This window comes from Schistocerca gregaria, chromosome 6 (assembly GCF_023897955.1).
Source record: "Schistocerca gregaria isolate iqSchGreg1 chromosome 6, iqSchGreg1.2, whole genome shotgun sequence".
NCBI lineage: Eukaryota > Metazoa > Arthropoda > Insecta > Orthoptera > Acrididae > Schistocerca > Schistocerca gregaria.
The window spans coordinates 431,670,200-431,692,618 of record NC_064925.1 but is presented as its reverse complement, the minus strand read 5'-3'; the positions used below and the strand labels follow the sequence as shown (position 1 = coordinate 431,692,618).

General features: G+C 37.7%; 1 protein-coding gene across 1 annotated transcript in view; it reads left to right on the top strand.

The window, feature by feature from the left end:
- LOC126278901 (neural-cadherin-like) overlaps nt 1-22,419 on the top strand; it is a 794,973-nt gene that overhangs the window by 733,986 nt on the left and 38,568 nt on the right. The window contains exon 22 of the mRNA XM_049979176.1: nt 8,429-8,618. Coding sequence (XP_049835133.1) covers nt 8,429-8,618 — 190 coding nt within the window. The remainder of the gene's footprint in view (nt 1-8,428; nt 8,619-22,419) is intronic.

The following is a 22,419-nucleotide window of genomic DNA, read 5'->3' as shown; positions in this document are numbered from 1 at the left end:
ATACCATCAGTTTTAGTCTAGATGCATTATCACATAGTTCAGAACTTATTTTACCTGGTGCCTCTATATACTCTGCAGTGAATAATATTTCATTTTCCAAAACAGGACTATGCAGGTTTTAAAACTTAACACACTAGGTGTATGGTCAAGAGGAGTGATGTGCATGCAGGCGCAGAGAGATCCAAGAATTCCTATGCATTGTAGCATAATAGATAAGGCCTTCCTCCCGTAATTTACTTTATGCAACCATACTCTCTTTACTTAGTCGTAACAAAGAGAATACCTGAGGCTGAAGATACTTACCTGAAACCATCTGAATAATCTGCATATGACAGCAATGTGGTTTGTCTCATATAAGCACTGTGGATATTTATTCTTTGATCAGTTGCAATATTTCTCTAAAAGAGTATCCATACTATTTATAATCCCATTTGCATTCTGAATTGAAAGGATAAGTATTATTGTTATTAATACACATAATCAATAATCCCTTAATCATATTCATAATTAGTCACTGATAATGTTAATTATTTTGTTCCATTAGTGCACATGGTTTCAGTCTTGTGAATCACTGTAGTATTTCAGATAAGACATTAAGGACCTTTCTCAGTAATCTGCATCAATCCTTTGCTCATTTACCTATGAAGGAGGCTCAGTTTGTTTGCTTGTTACAGTGTAACATATTTATTTTATGAGAATAATCTAGACACTGGTCTCTCTTCCATTCCTTCTCATTTAACTAGTATCAACTCATGCAATGTAACCTGCACGAGATCTGTATACCAGCAGTAATCATAAATTATAATTATCACCTTTAAAAAACCAGGCTGTGACCATAAAACTTGGTGAGAGTATTAATCCTGCTTTACATACTGACCTGTCAATGTGGCACATTTTTCCCAATGACTGGTGACTTTCTGGAGATCCTAGTTGTGGAAGTCCACATTCTGGCTTTACAGGAAACATTCCACTTTGAAAATAACTTCATCATCATTTTGAAAATGCCTACCACACAGTGGTTTCTTCATCTGAGGAAAGAGGGAGAAGTCACTAGATGCCATGGTAGGAGAATTTAAGGGTGGAGGGGAGTTGGGGGGGGGGTCCAAATTTGGTAATCCAAAGAAGCAGCATTAGTGACTGTGTCCTTTGCAGAATGAGACGGGACAATGTCTTAGAGAAATGACACCCCTGGCTGGTGCAATGGGACACCCTCCTCTAACATTACCTTCTTTTTATAGAAATAGGCGATAACAAAAAGGTATCTTAAACCTTACATAGGTAAACATTCTCAGTTGTTTCACTGAATGAATTTCATTTGATTTTGTGTACAATATTTCATATTTCAGGCTAAAATATATAAAAAGAAATTAAGCTGTTACAATTGGTACAGCTAAAATTATTCTTCTTGTAGAAATATTTGAAATTACGGAAAATCTGCCATACTAAAAATTCATATTATTAAATGCACAGTCTAATGCTAATTATTAAATTTATTTCTGGACTAATTTATAAAATAATGTTATATGTTGGTAAAGATTCTACTTTTGACAAGAAACTTTGTAAACTCTTTCGATTTGTAAACTCTATGGAATATTATGAGTACTGCAGAAAGTGAGGAGTAGTGGGCATGACTCTGATGGAAATGCACATTTTTTTAAAATTTTATCTACAACAATGCAATTGATGGTTGTATGAAAATGGAGATTGTGAAGTCAGTGTGAGATAGAAGAATGGGATAAAATAAAAGAAAATCATAGCAACAGATAATACTTCCACAGTTATTTAGTCATCTGGAACCCAGTAAGTCAAAATTTCAGCAGCAAGAATGTACCCTTAGACGCAAGAGAAAATGAAGATAATGAAAACGTTTTTCTTTTGTAAATCTTACACCTCACAAAGCTTTCAAAATTTATGCAGAGACAGAGAATTTTAATAGTGATGTATGGAAGGGTAATATTACACTGGCTCCCTGCAATGCTTCATCTTGACAGCCTCTCATACCCTCATCAACAGACTTCAGTAGTATACTGCTGTGACAGGCTTTCCTTTTACAAGCGTAATCTGCTATTGCCACACTACCACACCATGCAAGACCAAAAATGCGCTCACTACCACACTGCAAAATGATAGTTGTAGCTTCACCTCTTTTGGTGGTGGTCAGTGATGTGTTTCCATTGTTTGAATTTCTCCTTTGCCTCAAGATCATTGTGATACACCCAGAACTTCTTCATGGTTAAGAGCAGCTAAAGAAATCAATCAAGTGCTTGACACAGCTGCAACATTTCACCTGTTGCCTTCATTTGGTGGGCTCTTTAACTACACGTAACTAGTCACAGAACCTATTGTGTGATGAACTTCGCTCATCCAGAAAGTTATTCAAGATGCTGAAAACTAATCTTTGACTGATTTTCACTTTTCCCGCTGTCAGCATGATTGTGATGTGCCTGTCTTCAGGTAATAGACCTTCACTTCACTTGTGATTCCCTGTTCTTCACAAAGAGATGGCCTGCCATTTCGTTCTTTGTTATTCAGACTTGTTTGACCATACTGGGGAAGTGTTGTGCTGCCTAACCACTTTGTCATATTATGCTGCATCATTTCCATCCACTTCCACCAACTCAACATGGATTTTTGTAGCACTGTTTCCTCTCAGATGCATAAAACAAAACACTGCACTGTACTCCACTTCATCAATGGAATTTGCCATTTTGTTTTGGTTCATCTAGAAACATGCTGTGGCACAGGGGTTTCTGTGTGTATCAAGACTGGAGACATATATCTACAAACAAACAAAACATTAATTATGTAACTTTATTTTTTTGGAGTGATAATTAAAACTTTATGCTCACCCCTCACGTGTATCCTAATCTTTCACTTTTCATTCAGGTATTAATGAGATCCATTTGAGGTTCTTTATTGTCACAGTATCATTGCTAGAGACCTCAAAATTATTGCTGATGGTTTTTCCAGAGAATTAGGTCTGATTTGTACATGTCTCACGCAGAACTGCAATACTCCAGATATGGCTTAAGCAACAAGCAGTATGCCTTTTGCTTCTTTTTTCTTGAGCAGTAAATTACTGTTGCAAGCTCCTCCTGGAGAAGTTCACAAATTCCTAACTTCCTTATCTATGGTAAATCATCAGATATTTGCAAAGAATTTAATATTAGAGAAGATACAAAAGGTTATGTTATTTGTGTGTACTGTAAACAATTGTTAGTCTGTTACATTTACCTGTGTAAGCCCTAACAATTCTCATGAGCTCTGTATTAAGGAAATGTCTTTACCCAATCAACCACTCTATTCTCAGTCTTTGTAACTAGTAATTTCCACATCAAGAGCCAACAATGAACTCTACCATGTATGTTATCTAAGATCTCTGTCATGCCCTGAGCAAATCAGACTATAACATGTAAATTTGTTGCTTCTGTAATCCAATCTATAATAGCCAATGTAATATATTGCATATTATACAAACATATTTGGTTTTACAACCACAGGTGTTAAACTGAATGGCCATTAATTTCCATTATCATGTGGATTTCTGGGTGCAAACCACACTGGGTGCCAGCAAGTGTTCTGATATCTCCCCTCTCTCCTAGCTTAGCAATTCTGTGAGACTGTTCACAATTGCTCAGTCAGCATTTCTGATTCCATCAGCTAGAACATTGGAAGGTCCATATGTCTTCAGAGTGCCACTGTATCTTAAGCTTTTTTTTTAAATCTATAAGCCCTTGAGGCAGTTTGTGGTATACTCTCACTCAGTTCTTTCCTTAGCATCTGAATTATAAAACACTATCCATACAAATAGTATAAGTTTGTGTTGAGCACCAGACATTGTTCCCCATTTACTTTTTGTAACAGAAACATTGATCTTCATTTCTTCTTTCTTCTCTGGTCACATATTTCTAAACTGTAAGTGTATTCTTCACTGTCATATGCATATGTTTCATTACAAATAATATATCTTTCGCAATTTATTTCTGGAACTTTTTTGCTGAAGTTTTGGTTCAAGTTTTCTGATATGATGCTTCAGTTTTGAGCATTCCACTGTTTAAAGCATTCTTTCAAAGGATTTCCCTATTTTCTTCATTCCTAATACACTGCCTGTTAAAAAAAAGTAAGCATCCAGAAGACATGTAACTTCATACATGTATGTGCCATTGGCAGGTATTTAACTAACTAAGAGTTGTGGTTTTCTGTGGCAGATAGAATGGCCACCAGAGTGCATTAATGTTGCTCATGTTTAGTGTTGTTATCAGGTATGGTAGGACACATAAGATGTGTGAACTGTGCCAGATGTTGAGTGATCATTGTGAAGGATGTGGAGATGCCGCATACTAGTGTGGGACAGAGATATCAGTGCACTGTCTGATAGAATTAGGAAAAGGGACCCATTATGGATCTGCATTTGGGCAGCTGGGCAGCTCATACAATTACCTCACCTGACCACATCTGTGCCTGCAATCAGAGAACAAGTAATGGATGCCCTTCAACCTTCTGTGTAATTTTGCACTATTCTTGGGGGCAAGTGGGAGGTGGACTACATAAGTACTCTCCCATGTGTGGGTTGTTGTTAACACCATAACACAAACAACTGCATTTGGAGTGGTGCCATGACTGGAAAGCTTCGACCGCTGAAGAATGCTGATGTGAAGTGTTTAGTAATTGATTGTGGTTCTTCACTACCCTGTATGAACATCACAACAAGTATGGTGGTGACGTGGGGAGGGTTCCCATCCTCCTAATGCTTTGGAGAGGTACAGAGGTATTACTCCTGGTGTCATGGTGTTGGGACCCATCAGGTATAATTTCTGATCGTGGCTGATGGTGACTAAACAAACTCTGACAGCACAACAGAATTTCACAGACATCTTGCATCCTCATGTGTTATCTCTCATGTGACAGTATTGTGGTGCCATTTTTCAATGGGACAATGCTTGTTCACACATGACCCATGTCTCTATGAACAGTCATCATGATGCTGGAGTACTCCAATGCCCAGCTAGTTTTCGAGATCTGTCCCCAGTAGCACATGTGTGGTCATTAACTCCATCACAGCACCAGTATGCAGTATATTAAGGATTGGATACAACAGTTGTGAGCCAGCTTGCCACAGGAAAGGATATAATGGCTTTGTGATATCCTTCACAACCAAATTGTTGCAGCACAGGTTCAGCCTCATACTGATCATTGGGCTCATGCTGCCAAGTTTTTTTTATAAATTTGACATGATGCTGTAAATACATATTACATACCCTATAAGTCCACAAAGTTTCATTTTATTTCCTGCTTCCCTTTGTACTGGTTTATAGTAAGCTATAGTGCTTTTTGTGAACAATTCTCAAATACTGCTTTATAAGCAGTCTATGCAAAGTTATAACCATTCGATCACAATCTGTGACTATATTGTAGTACTATGCAAGAATGCCTATACAAAGAGTATGGTCATCAGTACAAGACACAGACTGTCCAATATTAAAATAGGACAATCTACCATTAGCCAAGTAAGTGAATTTAAATATCTTGGAAGCACAATAACTGAAGACTTGAGATATCACCAGGAGGTGAAAACTCAAACTGCCATAGCGAAGGAGGAATTCAACAGAAAGAGGAGGCTTTTATGTGGCAAATTAGATAAAGGACTAAGGAAAAGACTTGACAAATGTTTTTTCTGGAGTGTGGCACTATATGGGGCAGAAACGTGGACGCTGAGATGAGAGGATGAAACAAGGTTAGAAGCATTTGGGATGTGGATTTGGAGGAGAATGGAGATAATAAGCTAGATGGAAAGAGTGAGTAGTGAATGAGTATTGGAAAGGGTTGGTGAGAGAAGATGTCTGCTGAAGGTTGTAAGAGAAAGGAAAAAGAACTGGTTCGGACATTCATTGAGAAGGGAGTGCTTGCTAGCAGATGCTTTGGAAGGATTGGTTTGTGGGAGAAGACTGATAGGAAGAAGGAGGTACAAGATGATAGACGACATAAAGGGAAGAGGAAATTATGCAGACCTGATGTGGATGGCAGAAGACCGGACAGCCTGGAGAACTACCATGTGAAAACCTGCCTTTTGGCAAAACGCTGATAATGATGATGGTGATGATGATTGTAGTACTATGCAAGAATGCCTATACTGATATGAATTAAACTGATCTGTCTCCAGTCTGCTTCATCATGCACCTTAGGGATGTTAATATAAACATAAAAATAAATAATCTGTTTAAAGTGAGTGTATCATAATTAAAATCATATCTGCTCTACTAGTATATCTGATTCCATTACAATAAAAAATTATCTACCCTAGGTTATTCTAGCCATAGCCATACAAAATACTATTCATAGTGTATGTTAATGTAACCTTCTTGTAACATTTTATAATATCTTATTTCTTTTGTCGTTGTGCAATGCACAGTAACCAAAATATGTTAAGCCTCTAATCAGAGATACCAGTAACAAGAGACTAGTCAGCTTACTATGATACAACAGTGATATCATGATAAATATAATTTCATTACATTAATATTTTTTCTTGAAATATGTTCTGTTTCTTTGAAAAATTATGGATAACTCCTAATATAATCATGTTTCAGTCTTTATTAACTTAAAACCATCTTCTAAGCTATGGGATTTATATCTGTGGAAGTATATATTATCTTTCTCTTTTTCTCTTTTATATTGTTAAAGTAATGGTTTTTTTCCTTTCAAAATATAATTTCATTTCATTAGATACCAGTAATAGGCTGCTTCACATTCGAGTCCAAGTGCTGAATGAATAGATTATAATTTAAAATTTCAGTGCTGTAAGGCAGGTTGATTTTTATTGGCCTTGAAAATCATTACATATGCTGTAATAGAGTTCAAATCATAACTTGGCCTGGCCTAATGAAAAAGTTACTAATGCCATCACTTCTTGATCGCCGTCAATTAATACAAGTTAAAATTAATCTTCATCACTTCAGGTGTTGGTTTCTAGCTAGTTACTTTCCCAAATTTCTGGTACAGTGAAGATGGAAACTCAGTCCAGCTTAGGAAGTAAGGTCCTATTAAGAAATTCTTGGCAGATTAAAATTCTGTGCCGGACTCGGAACCTTTGCCTTTCGTGGGCAAGTGCTCTACCATATGAGCTACCCAAGCATGACTCATGCGCCATTCTCACACCCTTACTTCTGCCAGTATCTCATCTCCTACCTTCCAAACTTCACAGAAGTTCTCCTGCGAACCTTGCAGAACTAGCACTCCCGGAAGAGAGGATATTGTGGTGACATTGCTTAGCCACAGCCTGGGGGATGTTTCCAGAATGAGATTTTCACTCTGCAGTAGCGTGTGCATTGATATGAAACTTCCTGGCAGATTACAACTGTGTGCTGGACCAAGACTCGAACTCAGGGCCTTTGCCTTTTGTGGGCAAGTGCTCTACCATCTGAGCTGCACAAGCACGACTGCACTTAATTCCTTTATAACATTTCTGTATTTATGATTCTCACTTTCTTTCTTATATTTCCCATCTATCAATTAATAATTCATTTGGTGTCTGTCATTTTGGATGTGTCCAAAAGAACAGACACCATTTTGATCCAGCAGCTATTGTGAATTAAGACACAAAGGAATTACAGACATTGGTTGCAAGCAGGCATTAATTGAAATTATTGGGGAAAGTTGAAAATTTGTGCTGGGCCAGGATTCAAACCTGGGCCTCCTATTACCTAGGCAGATGCTCTGACCACCAAGACAATCGGACACAGTGGTCATCACAACTGCACGCACTACCCTATCATGCCTCCCATTCGACCCAAATTCTCAACTTATCCATACACAACTAATGTAGCATCCCTTGCCCATTATTGCCATACTTACAGCATATCACCAATTCCTGTAAGAGTCCAAAAGAACAGGCACGACATATAAGTAAAGTGAGATGGTCAATGTTCTCTTCAGTGCAGATGCACACCAGGCTTGAACTGTTACAGGAATAGGCTAAATGCCACGAATAAAAGAGGATAATGGTCCAGGGCTGCTACATTAGTAGTGAGTGGATAAGTAGAGAAATTGGGTCTGATGGGAGGTGTGCAAGGGTAGCCTGTGCAGATGCAATACCACTGTGTCCTTATGGCTCAGTGGTCAGAGCATCTGCCTAACAAGCGGGAGACCCAGGTTCAAATCCCAGTCCAGCACAAATTTTCAACTTCCTTCACTGATTTTGATCAATGCCCACTTGCAGTCAATGTGTGTAATTCCTTTGTGTCTCGATTAAGTTTTGAATTTCAAGGATACTTACTGAACTCTTTAATTTGTGTGCCTGACAACCCTTTACCTGTTCTTTTTTTGTCAGCTGATGCACATAAACAATTCTTCCACCTTTGAACATTTTCATAATTTGTATATGTATCTGTTTATACATATCCTCTTATTTTTTTTTTTTTTTTAAAAAAAGGGTGTATTGATGATATACGGTTTGATGGAAGAAGCCTCCCACTCCCGCCGTCAGTGAATGGAACCCAATGGGCACAGGCTACTTTGGCTCAAAATATGGAAAGAAATTGTTTATCTAATACGTCCTGTGATGATATCATTTGCCCAGAACCGTTCAAGTGCCATGATGTATGGAACAAGTATGAATGCAGGTAAGTGTTATTTATCTAAAACTGCAGTTCATTAGTTAGTTGCTTATATGTTCTGTGGGTCACTTACTGCAGCAAGATGGTGGCCAATGTGAAGTTTATCACATTTCTCATCAATGATTCTAGAATGACATTATACCTGAGAATTCAGAGAATTATGTTTTGTTTATTGATTTTTCCCTCATGTCCTGTTTCTGATAAAGAGATCAAACCCTGCCAAAATTCCATGTATTGTGTTTTATTTTTGTTTAGTGAATGATGAAATCATGAAGGTAAATGAACATGCATGAAGCATATAATTTATAATTAGTGGGCTTAAAATTAAAACCTCTAGTCTTCTCTCATAGAACAACACCTTATGAGAAAAGCCCTCACTATACAGGCACAAAACTACTGATTTGCTTCCACCGTGATATCTCCAAATTGCCCATTACAGAATAAAAAAGAAATTAAAATTATGGCTCCTAAACAATCCTGTGTATTCAGTAGATGAGTTCGTAAATTTAGCACACTTGTATGATGGAAGACCATCTATCTAAAAATATATGAATCTCAGATCTGAATACTGTGTTACAAATTGTAAATTCCTTAATCTATGTATTGCAATAGCATATTGTTTTTATGTATAGTCCATATATGTAACATTGTTCTCTCAACTAAATTTAGAAAAAGTTGTGTAGATAATAATGTCAAACAGTAATATGTAACTCTAGTAAGTAAGGCTCTGACTTATCCAGAAGACTGGAACAAAAAAAAACGTTTTTTTGTACTCAGTTGATGTTGGATCAAAATAAATAAATAAAAGAAAAAGTATGTTAAAAGTATCACAAAACATCTCATCTGTTTCCAAAAAGTGGACAAAGGTTATTTATAGAAACACCACATAAGAAATATAAAATCATGTAAACAATGAATGCAATGTAAATTTTATGCACGAAAATGCTTTTAAGTACTTTAGTTCTGGATTTTGATAGTGCAATGAGAAATTTCAAATCACATGGGAAGAAAAAGGATATCTATGACAGTAGGCCTAAAACAACCCTTGAACAGTAAGAAAATATCACAAAACTCTTCAAAATATATTAAGTGCCATTGAAATTATGTGAAACAACACAAAACAGTGCTCAAACTGAAAATTTGGAATGGAGAGATTTCATAGCATGAATGTATGTGCATATGTCTATTGAGAAGAAGGCACTCTGGCTGAAACCTTGCGTGTTTAGTATTCTTTTTCTTATGCCTCTCTGTCTCTTAACACCTCAGCTATATAGTGAGTACCAATCTATCCTTTTCATAATACTGTCATTGTTCTATCCTGGATTTTACATTCTTTGAAAATGTGAGAAGAAGTGTATGGGGAGACTAGCATTAATGGAGAGTTTTCAAAGTTTCTACCACCAATAAATGCAAATTTGGAAAAGTGTTTCCAAAAGTTCTTAGAGTCACGAAAACATAAAACAAAAATAAGTGGGTGACCAATGGAATACAGAAATCCTCCGTAAACCTGAAGGGCCTCAGATGCATAAAAAAACAATCAAAATTAGCAGATGTTTCAAAACTACCACCGCACACATCAGTAGAGAAATAGATATTTTACTAGCAACCAAAAAGTTCCAAAATTATAAATTTATGAAAATGCAGAAAACAAAATTAAAGTAGCTTGAAATGTGACAAAAAAAGAAGACAAATTAAAAAGTAATCACACACTTGCAGACCTATAGTACCACAGTACATAATTCTAAGAAGACTACCAAACTTTGCAAATCAATAATTGAGCAACATACCATCAGCTACCAAGCAACCACAGAAGATTGACAAAACACAGACAACCGAACTGTGTACTAAACACAGTGATCCTGACACCCTACACTGCAGAAGAACTAAGCAATGTTGTGTGCAATCTAAAAAAATTAAAACTCAGCAGGTATACATGAAGTACCTGTGTACTTGCTGAAGAAAGGTATTGACAGTACCAAACAACATTTAGTGCATGGCCTAAATGATTCTTTCAGCACAGGTTGCTCCACAAAGACACTAAACCATGCAAAAATACTGCCTCTACTTATGAAAGGTGACCCAGAAAATACAGAAAGTTATAGGCCATCTCTTTACTTTCATCATTTTCAGAAGTAACAGAAACCATAATGAAAAACAGACCAGTTTAACTAAGAATAGTCTTCTTTGTTAAGAAAAGTTTGGTTTCAGGTCTAATAAAAGCACATGATCAGCAAAGCTCAATTTGTAACTGTTATTCTGGATGCTCTAAGCAAATGAGTTCATATAACAGGCATTTTATGGACTGCTAAATAAACTAGTTGCTCTAAGAATAAGGGTGATACCAAATAAATGGTTTCATTTGTACCTGAAAAAAGGACTGCACTGGGTGGAGATCTCTCAAATGAACAGTTAAGTCATACCATTAAACACCTATAGTTTATGACCCAGAATACATTAATATTAGAAGAGTCCTTCAAGGAAGTGTGCCAGGCCCAGTACTCTTCTTTACACACACACACACACACACACACACACACACACACAGTGTTCATTTTAACTTAAGACTCTTCTTTACACACACACACACACACACACACACACACACACACACACACACACAGTGTTCATTTTAACTTAAGACATTGAAATATCTCAAAAACTACACATCATATCAAAAAAGTTATAATTCCAATTTTTTTCCCTCACATACAGTAACACCACATTTGACACACCAACCCATCATGTGCATGGGTGGTGGTGGTGGTGGTGGTGGTGGTGGTGGTGGTCGGGAGGGGGAGGGGCACCTTTCAAATCTACAGTGGGAACACCCCCTTTTTTTATTGCAGATTATGAGTCTGTGGCAAAATCTAGATACATTTTGTCTGAAGCATTTTTCCATTTCATAACAGATGGCGCAATAATTGGAGGAATAGAAATGGGTACACAATTGTAATTATGAAACGCTTCTCAATGCCCTTTGAATATCAAATGGCACATGGGACCCCAGCTCCCTGGTGCGAGGGTAGGACAGGCCAGTATTTCATAACTTCTAAATGAAAACTCCATTCGCAAACTCCATTCGCAACATTATATTCCTTTGACATATTGATGCACCACCATGGCCATGTAGCAAACACGAAGTATCATAATGGGCAGTACACTGCGACCAGAGCTCACATATAATGAAAATATATAACAGGTAGCAGATAGTGCAATACTTGTGCAGTGTTTATTGCCTGCACACCCACTTATCATGTGGAGGATGAATGTTGCAGCCACAAAGAAAAAACTGAAATGATTCTGACTTGTGGAGAATGTAGGAGAATTGCTGAGGCTGCTGTGCCTTTTGTACATTGAGCATTTTCTGGAGGAAGCTTGCTCTGATTCATTCTTTTACAAGTTTGTGAATGAGCAGCATACAGACCAGCAAAAGGAAACACAGCAAATGTGTTACAGGAGAAGCTAATGAAATGCCTGTACTAGCAGCAGTGCACCACAACCCACAGTTAAGCACCTATCATTTACACTGCGATTTCTGTACATCTGTAGGTCATATTGTCACACTACTGCATCATTGTAAATATCATCCATATCACGTGTCACCATGTCAAGAACTTCATGGTGCCGATTGCCGTAATTGGGTAGTGCCTTGTGAATGGACATGTCAACAAATGTGAACAAGCCCCACGTTCTTTGTTGAAGTACTATTTTCCAATGAGTCTACATTCACATACCATGGTAGCATTAACCAGAATAAAATACATTACTGGAGTATAGACAAGCCCCACTGGTTATGGAAAGTTGATAGTCAATGTCTTTCCTTCTCATCCTGTCCAGTAAGTCTCTCCTGATTCGGGGTTCCAAGTGATGACTTTTCTGAACTCCACTCCTTTTTCTAAACCTCTTGAGTCCATTTCCTTCACTCTTCTACCTTTCCCTTCAACACTTCTGCCAGAGTAGGAGCCACTGACTCTGAAAGCTTGCATATGTAAAACCTTTTTTATGTGTGTGTTGTCCTGCTGTCACTTGGTGAGTAGATTTTTTTATCTATCCAATTAGATTATATTATCAGCATCTTGGTCAGTTCATGAATGATAGGGTATCATGGGGATCAAACTCATTGGTTCATATTTTATCAACAATTAAATGGAAGCAAATCTTGAAGGTTTTTGGGACAGGAACTACTGGTACTACTCCAAGATGTTGCCCCGGGCGTTAGACAACATATGAGGTTTCAGCTTAGCAGTTGCCCAGCGCATTATGCAACTGAAGCAAGGGAGGCATTAGACGATGTTTACACTGATCGGTGGATCAGCAGAGGTAGCCCTATTAATTGGCCCACTAGGTCACTGGATTTGATTTTGCTGGATTTCTTTCTGTGGGAATATTTAAAAGACAAGGTGTGCCAGCAAGTGTCAACAAACTGTGAAGACATGGTCGACATCAGAAACCCCTGTGCTAACATTCCCACAGATAGAGGTACTCAGGGTACCCTCCACCACACACTGTCAGGTGGCTTGCGGAGTATGGATGTAGATGTAGATGTAGATGTACATGTACATGTAGATGTAGATATGCTTCTGTCCTGTACACAGTCATTTGAAAATCCGATCATGAAGTATATTGAAGTCAGCAGTACTACATTTGAACACTTGTTCTTAGTGGATAAGTAAAGTAGTGTTAACCTTGAGCCACGGCCACAATCGCATGTCAAGTAGTCCCCTGTGTGTTATGTTGGAGGAATAAAATGTTGTGAATGGTGTTTCCTATTAAAAGTTACGATATACTGACTTATCCTACCCTTGCAGCATAGAGGTGGAGTCCAACATGCCATTGGATATTCAAGGGCCATTGAGCCACATATTGTAAGTTATGACTGTGTAAACATTTCTGCTCTGCTGATTACATTGCTATCTGTGGCAAAGCGAAGAAAATGCCCAGACAAAACATGTAGATTTTGACAAAAATCATAATGTGCAATAAGAAATCAGGCTTTCCATTGAAAATTTCAAAGTTGCCTCCACCACCCATGCAAAGGGTAGGGTGGAGGGAGGGAAGGTGGGGGGGGGGGGGGGGGAGAGGCAGTGTGTTACCATTGGATGTCCCCTCCAAGTGAACCAAGTGAAACAAATTGGAATTTTTTGATGCATTTTACCTTTGAGACATTTCAGTGTCTTTAGTTAAAATGAGTTTACCCAGACTGTCAAACGTGATGAAACAGTACTGTTTACTGATGACAGTAATGTTTGAATCAGCAATGATTCACCAAATATACTAAATGAAAAAGCTGAAAAATATTCATGAATGTTGGATAGAAACCAAAAAATTAAACATACATGTAACAAATAAAGAATTAGTTTCCATATAAACTGAAAACCTAACATTAATTTCCAAAAGTGAAAGACAAGCTCATAAAATGTGTATCAAAAACAAAAGTTCTAGGTATGCACATTCACTCACAACTGAGGTGACTTGTAATCCTGTCTGACATATTGATAGATCATTGAACATAATCATGCATATTTCTGGGGAAGTCACTAGGCTTGTCACAGAATCATCTGCCAGTGGCAGGTCATGTGGCAAAACACTGGCGGCATATTTAAAGGTTGCTGCGGACTGCCATGTTATCACTTGTGAAGCAGCCTGTTTTCAACAAGCTCTCTGGTTTATCCTTTGACATGCTACGTGATTTTCTACTGTATATGATTTGGACATCATTGTTACCTACTGATGACACTTGACTAACTCATATAATTTCCTGTCTGCCTAATGTGGGACTGTCTTTCCTCATCATTCAACTGACCATCATACTTTCAGGGAATGAACTGATAGCATATATGAGTGCAATAAGAGGCTGGTTCATATCGAGTTGAACCTACGAGCAGTGTCTCTATCACTGACATATGAACTATTCAACAAACATTCAGAGTACTGTGTTGACCACAAGGTATCCATCTACAGAAGAAGTCTTTCTCTCCTTTTTTTCTGCAATTTAACTGTAAACGAGCTGTGATTAATAAAGTGTTTGTTATTGAAGAAGCAGACTTGCAGTGAAGTTGACTGGGTATATTACTGTCTGTGGGAAGCAAACTACTTCAGCATGCTAAATTCGAGGTAGTAGCTCATGCACTAGAACAACATATTTGGCATGTATTCATTCTATAAGTGAAGCCTTCTGGGGAACAAATGAGCAGAATGTACAATGTAACATCTAACATGTCTGGTTTTTGACAACAAGAATGTGTGAAGTTGGATTGCAACCTTCTCACTCCTTTTACAAGCATAGACTTACTTGGTATGCACAGCCAATCTTATTCTCTGGATAGCCAGCTATGTCAGTCTCCAAAAACTTCTTCTCTGAAGAATGATGCTAGTTAAAGGAATGTATATGACTCACGGTCTCTTTCTCTACTCGTGAAATAAGTAGGTAATCGAAGAATATTTTAGTTCACTGTCAGTGTATTTCAACTTCCATAAAGAACAAAATTATCAGTTCTTACATAAACATTAGACGTCTTGTAAGTCACCCATGTTGTCTCACATTAGACACAAATTAAGATACATTTACCACATAGTTTATTCTACAACCACGGAAATCATGAACAAGTCTTGCCTCTAGCACATCTGTGTTAAAAGCTACTAAAAATCTTTTTTCAGCTCAACTGTTTTTTTTTCGTCACTACAATAGTCAGAGTTATAAAACAATACTGAATAACACAGAAGTTCCTTGGGGCTGCCATGTTCTTTTATTACAACTTCCTTGACATGACTGACAAGTACTTATCAGTGCCGTTCCACCGCCGTGTCTACAATCTTTTCACTACACGCTTCAGATCTGCACACACAGACAGGTGATGTGCAATAGATATGCTCTCTCACCCTTATATTTAAAATATTGTATGTTTGTGACAGTAGAAGGCAGAGTGGTTCTAGAATTTACACGGAAATTCTCGAAACACTACGTATCCCCCTCCTCAGATCGAACACGTGATATTTTATACGTAATCACACATAATAACAATTCACATTTTAACAGTATTCATTTATTATATAGGTTTATGTATACCTTTTTCACATCAACAACAATCCTTTTTTTTTTTTCCCAGTCGTAAACTCCAGGTGTTCATGACACACAAGTAATCTATTTTCTGTTTTCACTTTTTGTACTACCTTTTCTACGTATGTACTCATTCTTATCTGTTGTAGTTTGGAGGAACTCCGGGGAACATGAAAGTGTTCCTTATGACACTCATTAACTTACATAAAATGTAATAATGCTCGTTGTGCATAGAATTCAAACTTACCAGAATAATCCTTATAAAATGTGTGACTTCTGTCATGATACTGTCCCCCTTCTCCTGGGATCAGTACCTATATCTTGCCTGTGGGTTATCCATATGAGAGCACTACCTCTTTCCATTTTGGTAGGTATGCCCCTTTATAAAACATTCACATTTTTTCAGGCCACAGGTCGTCCTATCTCCAAGTAAGTACGCCTGCCCCATATACTTAGGAAATTCTGGGTAAAACACCCTCCTCCCCCCCCCCCCCCAAATCTCGTCTGAGTAGGCCTCATGGTTCATTACCCCAGTATATGTTTCTATGTATACTATAATTAAATATTTTCTGATAAAGTTACAAATCTACTCTACACTTCGCATATACCTCTTAATACTTCGACTAATCCCTAGGGTCCTCATCTACTTATCAACTGTGAGTGCGCGCATGTTTCCCTATGTACACATACCTTTTCCCCTACAACACCAGGCAGTTCGCACATCGCAACAGGTTTCTAATCTGTAATTTTAATGAAACTTCCTAACAGATTAAAACTGTGTGCCCGACCGAGACTCGAACTCGGGACCTTTGCCTTTCGCGGGCAAGTGCTCTACCAACTGAGCTACCGAAGCACGACTCACGTCCGGCACTCACAGCTTTACTTCTGCCAGTATCCGTCTCCTACCTTCCAAACTTTACAGAATCTCCCCTGCGAAACTTGCAGAACTAGCACTCCTTTCTTTCAGGAGTGCTAGTTCTGCAAGTTTCGCAGGAGAGATTCTGTAAAGTTTGGAAGGTAGGAGACGGATACTGGCAGAAGTAAAGCTGTGAGTGCCGGACGTGAGTCGTGCTTCGGTAGCTCAGTTGGTAGAGCACTTGCCCGCGAAAGGCAAAGGTCCCGAGTTCGAGTCTCGGTCGGGCACACAGTTTTAATCTGACAGGAAGTTTCATATCAGCGCACACTCCGCTGCAGAGTGAAAATCTCATTCTGGAAACATCCCCCAGGCTGTGGCTAAGCCATGTCTCCGCAATATCCTTTCTTTCAGGAGTGCTAGTTCTGCAAGTTTCGCAGGAGAGCTTCTGTAAAGTTTGGAAGGTAGGAGACGGATACTGGCAGAAGTAAAGCTGTGAGTACCGGACGTGAGTCGTGCTTCGGTAGCTCAGTTGGTAGAGCACTCGCCCGCGAAAGGCAAAGGTCCCGAGTTCGAGTCTCGGTCGGGCACACAGTTTTAATCTGCCAGGAAGTTTCATAACAGCACACACTCCGCTGCAGAGTGAAAATCTCATTCTGTAATTTTAATGTTTGTGTTTAGATGTCTTCTTGTGTGTATGTGGATGTGTGTTAGTGTAGTCTGATTCTTCGGCCTTCTTATCAAAAGATAAGATGTAGGTTATTATAAACTATGAAAAGTAGGAAGGACTTCTGCAATAGAAGTATGTGAATATGGAAAGAGGGAATAAATAGATAGGTCCTCAAATGAGAAGTAAGAAAGGAAATAAATAGAAATGGTTGCTAAGATCAGAGGAGAGAAAGAAGATAGCCCCAAAGACAAGAAACCCTTCCCATTTCCCTTCCACAGTATTCCTACCTCGCAAGTACTTGAGTGAGATGCTGGAGGAGGTTTGGTGTTAAATCATCTCCTACAGAACAAACATTCCCACCTTCACCCTTGAGGTCCCCGACCGAAAACTTACCAACCCTACGGAAATGGCAAATGGTGAAGAATCAGTCACACTTGTTTGTGAGGGATGTCTGAAAGGTGTGATGTGTGTTTTGTGTTAGTCATGATTTATCTGTTGTAAATCATGCTTTACAATACCCACCCCTTTCAAAATTGATAAAAATCCTCCCATTTACATCACATCTCATAAAATGTATCAAATATTCTACACAAAATATAAAAATGTATATGCTACTGTAAAATAGTTATTTAGCTCTTCATTTTATGTTATATTTCATACACATATAAGAAACTCTATTCATTTCATTTCATGCCAATATCACTTTCTCTCTTATTCTTTGATTCTCTTGGATTGATTTTTTAAAATTTTATTGTGATATCCAGTTTTCCAGGTAATAAGATTATAGGATAACTTAAGATTTTAGAAATAGATGATAGAACAGTTTAAGATTTGCAAGGAATTCAGTGCCAGAAAACTATTATAGAAGAAACACCAAAAATAACTTGGGATCCGACAGTCGTCACTCCGCCCATTAACTCAGAACATTAATGTCCCTGGGGAATATATGACTCCGCCCGGGTCCCAAGGATCTGATATTAACTGTTGTGCACTGGCAGACCAATGTTTTTCTTTAATCTTCTTTTGAAAGTCTCCCTACTGCAAATCAGTCACCCCTTCCCTAGTTAACACTACATTAGGTGAAGATACTGTATTTTTCTACTTGTTCCTGGATAAGTTTGACTTCTCTCCAGAATTTGTTTATGCTCTTCCTGGTATCAGTAAATTTGGAAGAAGACATAGGTGATGCATTCCCAGATGTTATTCTCTCAGTGACTTTCCAATCTATAATTTCCTCTAGTTGCCCCTCCAGACTACTTACATTTATGATATCAGAGCTTGCTATATTCCCTTTGAAACTTCTTTCTACACTGTCTACTCATGTACTTACACCTGTTATTTGCGAATGAATGACAGGCATAATTTGCTATGCTTATCAATGCTGTCTTTCAAAGTATGCCATCCCTGCTTTACAGCATTAAACTGAGCATTACATACATCCTCCAATAATCCTAACTTTTCATTAATCTTTAATTCTACACTATTACATTTCTCCTCAATATTCAATTCTATCTTTTTGTCAAATTCTGAAAATTATTAGTATGTTTTTGGTTTAATGCAGCAAACATTTGATTCAAATGAATGCTTAAAGCATTAGTTAGTTCCTTCTTTAAATCTAATTTCAAATTTTCAACTTTACCCTTTAGAGTAGGGTAATTTTTAGATGCTCACAATGGTTAAAGCTTGTAAAATTATGGATCAGGAATAGAAAGTTGGAGAAACTTCAGAACCACGCATGGCTATGAAAATTGGTAAAGAAGGGCCAGACAGGTCTGAGTTAGTACATCTAATCAAAGTTCAAAATGCTACTTTAAGAAAGTAACTAAGTGTGACTTAAAGTGAAAAAATAGATACCCAGAGTCTTAAATTATGCTCAATAAATTCTCAATTAAATGATAAATTAGATGCCCGGGGTGAAACCTTGAATACTCAAGCAACCAATCTAGATTTATTAAGTGCCAAGGTTGATGCACAGAGTAGAGAATTTAGTAATCTGTACAAAGGTATGGATGCTTTAAAGTTGGTGTATTTCAACTTCCATAAAGAACAAAATTATCATTTCTCATTTATACATTAGACTTCTTGTAAGTCACCCATGCCATCTCACATTAGAAACAAATTAAGATACATTTACCACATAGTTGATTCTACAACCACAGAAATCATGAAAAAGTCTTGCCTCTAGCATGTCTGTGTTAAAAGTTACTAAAAATCTTTTTTCAACTCAACTGTTTTTTTCGCCACTACAATAGTCAAAGTTATAAAACAGCACCGAATAGCACAGAAGTTCCTTGGGGCTGCCATGTTCTTTCGTTACAACTATCTTGGCACAACCGACAAGTACTTGTCAGTGCCATTCATCCACTGTGTCTACAATCTGCTCACTACACACTTCGGACCTGCACACACAGACAGGTGACACGCAGCAGTATATAGGCTCTCTCACACTTATATTTAAAATATTGTATGTTTGTGACAGTAGAAGGCAGAGTGGTTCTAGAATTTATGTGGAAATTCTCGAAACACTACACATGAGCTGTACGAATTATAACAAAAAGTAGCAAGCAAGCTGGCCGCACAGAATAGTTTAAATCTTTGAGAATCTGACTGTTCCATATGAGTACATTTTGCAGCAGTGATCCATATAAGGAAAGACTTTGGCCAGTAGGCAACAAACAGATGTCTACATGAATGTGGAACCATATTGGCCCACCAATTACATCTCAGTAGGTAAACCAGAAGAAAAACCCAAAAATGGATGCTGTGCAATGGAATTAAATTATAAAACAAACTTCTACCAGTAATCAAAGACAAAAGTGAAGTACATACTTTCAGAGATACCCTAAACAGTTACAAGGTGAGTTCCATAAGTAATGCAATCAATTTTTTTCTGACATGCCAATACATCACAGTGTGATCTAATCTGGTAGGCCATGTGAAATGGGGTGTTAGCTTCAAAACGTGCCTGGTCTCTGTCACCTCCAAACTGCTAGAATCAGGACATGCATTCCCATGGAATCAATTTTCAGATTATGTAACATGGCGCAATGGAATATTCTGTGAAAAAAGTTATCAAATTTTACTTTAAATTTAAGAAGCCCACTACTGAAATGTTTCCATTAATTCAGTACGCATTTGGGAGTAATTTCTTGTCCAAATCATAAGTTTTACATTGGCACAAGTTGTTAAATGAGGGCCAAGTGGAAGTCCCATACAGACCTCACAGTGGACATCATCAACCTCCCAAATTGATGAAAATGTGATGCATGGGCATGATTGTTGAATTCTGTCAGAGGGTTGAGCCTTCAATTGATAGCAGAAACTCTAAACAAGACAAAAACAACTATTTATTGTGTTGTAACTAAGAATCTGGACATGAAAAAGGTGTGTGCCAAACTAGTCCCAAAAGTGTTGACTGATGAACAAAAGGATATGCAAGTGCTTCAGTGCCAAGAACTTTTAGAAGTGTATGTAAATGAGTCAAATTTTTTGAACTCTGTTATCACTGGCGATGAGTGATGGATTTTTTAGTATGCCCCAGAGACTAAAAGGCAGAGTTCATAGTGGCATATCCCAGCATCATTATGACATTTTTTTTTCCCAGTGTTCTTGCTCCTTCTCCTCACATCATGCATCCCTTTCGATACAGACAATTATGTAACAGTAGTAAATTCCACCAGAGTGTGGGCAATGTAGAGCCATTAATTTTGAGTGTGGCTCAGTGGCATCAATAGGAGGTTGCTATACATCATTGCTCTTTAGCCCAACAACATGACATAATAATGTTAATCCAAAACCTTTTACTAGCAGTGAGATATTAGTGAATAATTTATAGAAGATCTACTGAGGTAGGATGTGTTGGTTGAAATTCTGAGGGATAGTAACATTGCTCAGAACAGATCAATTTTAACTTTGATATAAGCTGCTTTTATTCTTAAAAAACAGAAAACAAAAAAATGCAATGTATGTAAAAGGCGGCCACATACAAATAACTGACTGAATGACTGTACAGTATCCATCACCCCATAACTTTACCAACTCCAAACAAAACCAAGATGAAAATACCTCACTAAAACTCCATATGCAAGACAACAGGCGAAAGACCCCAAGCTCTGCCCTGCACACTTATTTAAAGTCTTGGACACATGACCACTCCTCCATTCAATGCAGATACTTTCACTGTTCATAATTTTGCCAATAATTTCACATGAATACTTAAGATAAAATATATATAAATCTTTGCAGTCATTTTGCAGCCTCTTAATAAACGCATTTATGTATTATTTCAACAATTTTAAACAAATCTCAGGTATATAAATTGCTACTTCTGACAATTGGGTCAAAACACTAACCTGGCCAATTTTACAAGTCATAATATAATTAAATACACTCTGTGAAAGTTGTTGGAATATTAAAAATGGAAACTCATGCTGATAAGATCATTTGTTCCTATGTGGAGGACTCCACAGTTATGGCAATATTTACATAGTAAACTAATTTGTTTATAACATTTTTATTTGTTTAATTAGAAAAATAATCTGTTCACTATGTTGCAGGCATTATCCTCTTTCATTTGGTTTATCACAAGTGTGACTTTCATGGGGGTTCAATTGGTACAATTTATTAGAAATATTAATGGTAATAACATTCATGACTTTTTGACTATTAATGCTTCAGACATGGATTTATGTTTGAGGAGCTCATCCCACAGCCACGGTTCTGAAACTGTCATTGGTTCTTCTCTAGCATGCTTGTAACGAATTTTACATATTTTCATTAAAATTATATTATATTAGTGATGATATTCCAAGTCACAGACCCTTCCATCTTCGCTTGTCCTGTGACCATGCTAACAGAAAACATTCCTCTTTTGCCTGGGAAAACTCCAATGACTGCTGGACCTCATGGCCTGCTGGCTACCTTTACTTGTCTCAGTTCGGCTGCCACAGCCCCTCTGGCAGCTGGAGGCCCCAACAAATGTTCACATCACCCTGTCAGATTCAGTTCATCTTGCAGCAGTTAAACCAGCTGCTTGTAATGTTACAAGTGGATCATGCCACAATCACTCTGCAGCAAGGCATTTATGAGCAAATCCAGGATCAAAATCACACTCATTTTCTTCTTTGACATCAAAGGCATTGTCCACCATGAATCTGTACATACCATGACCACTGTGAATGTAACTCCATGTTCTGAAGTGCTTAAAAGACCAAAGAAGAGGGATGCA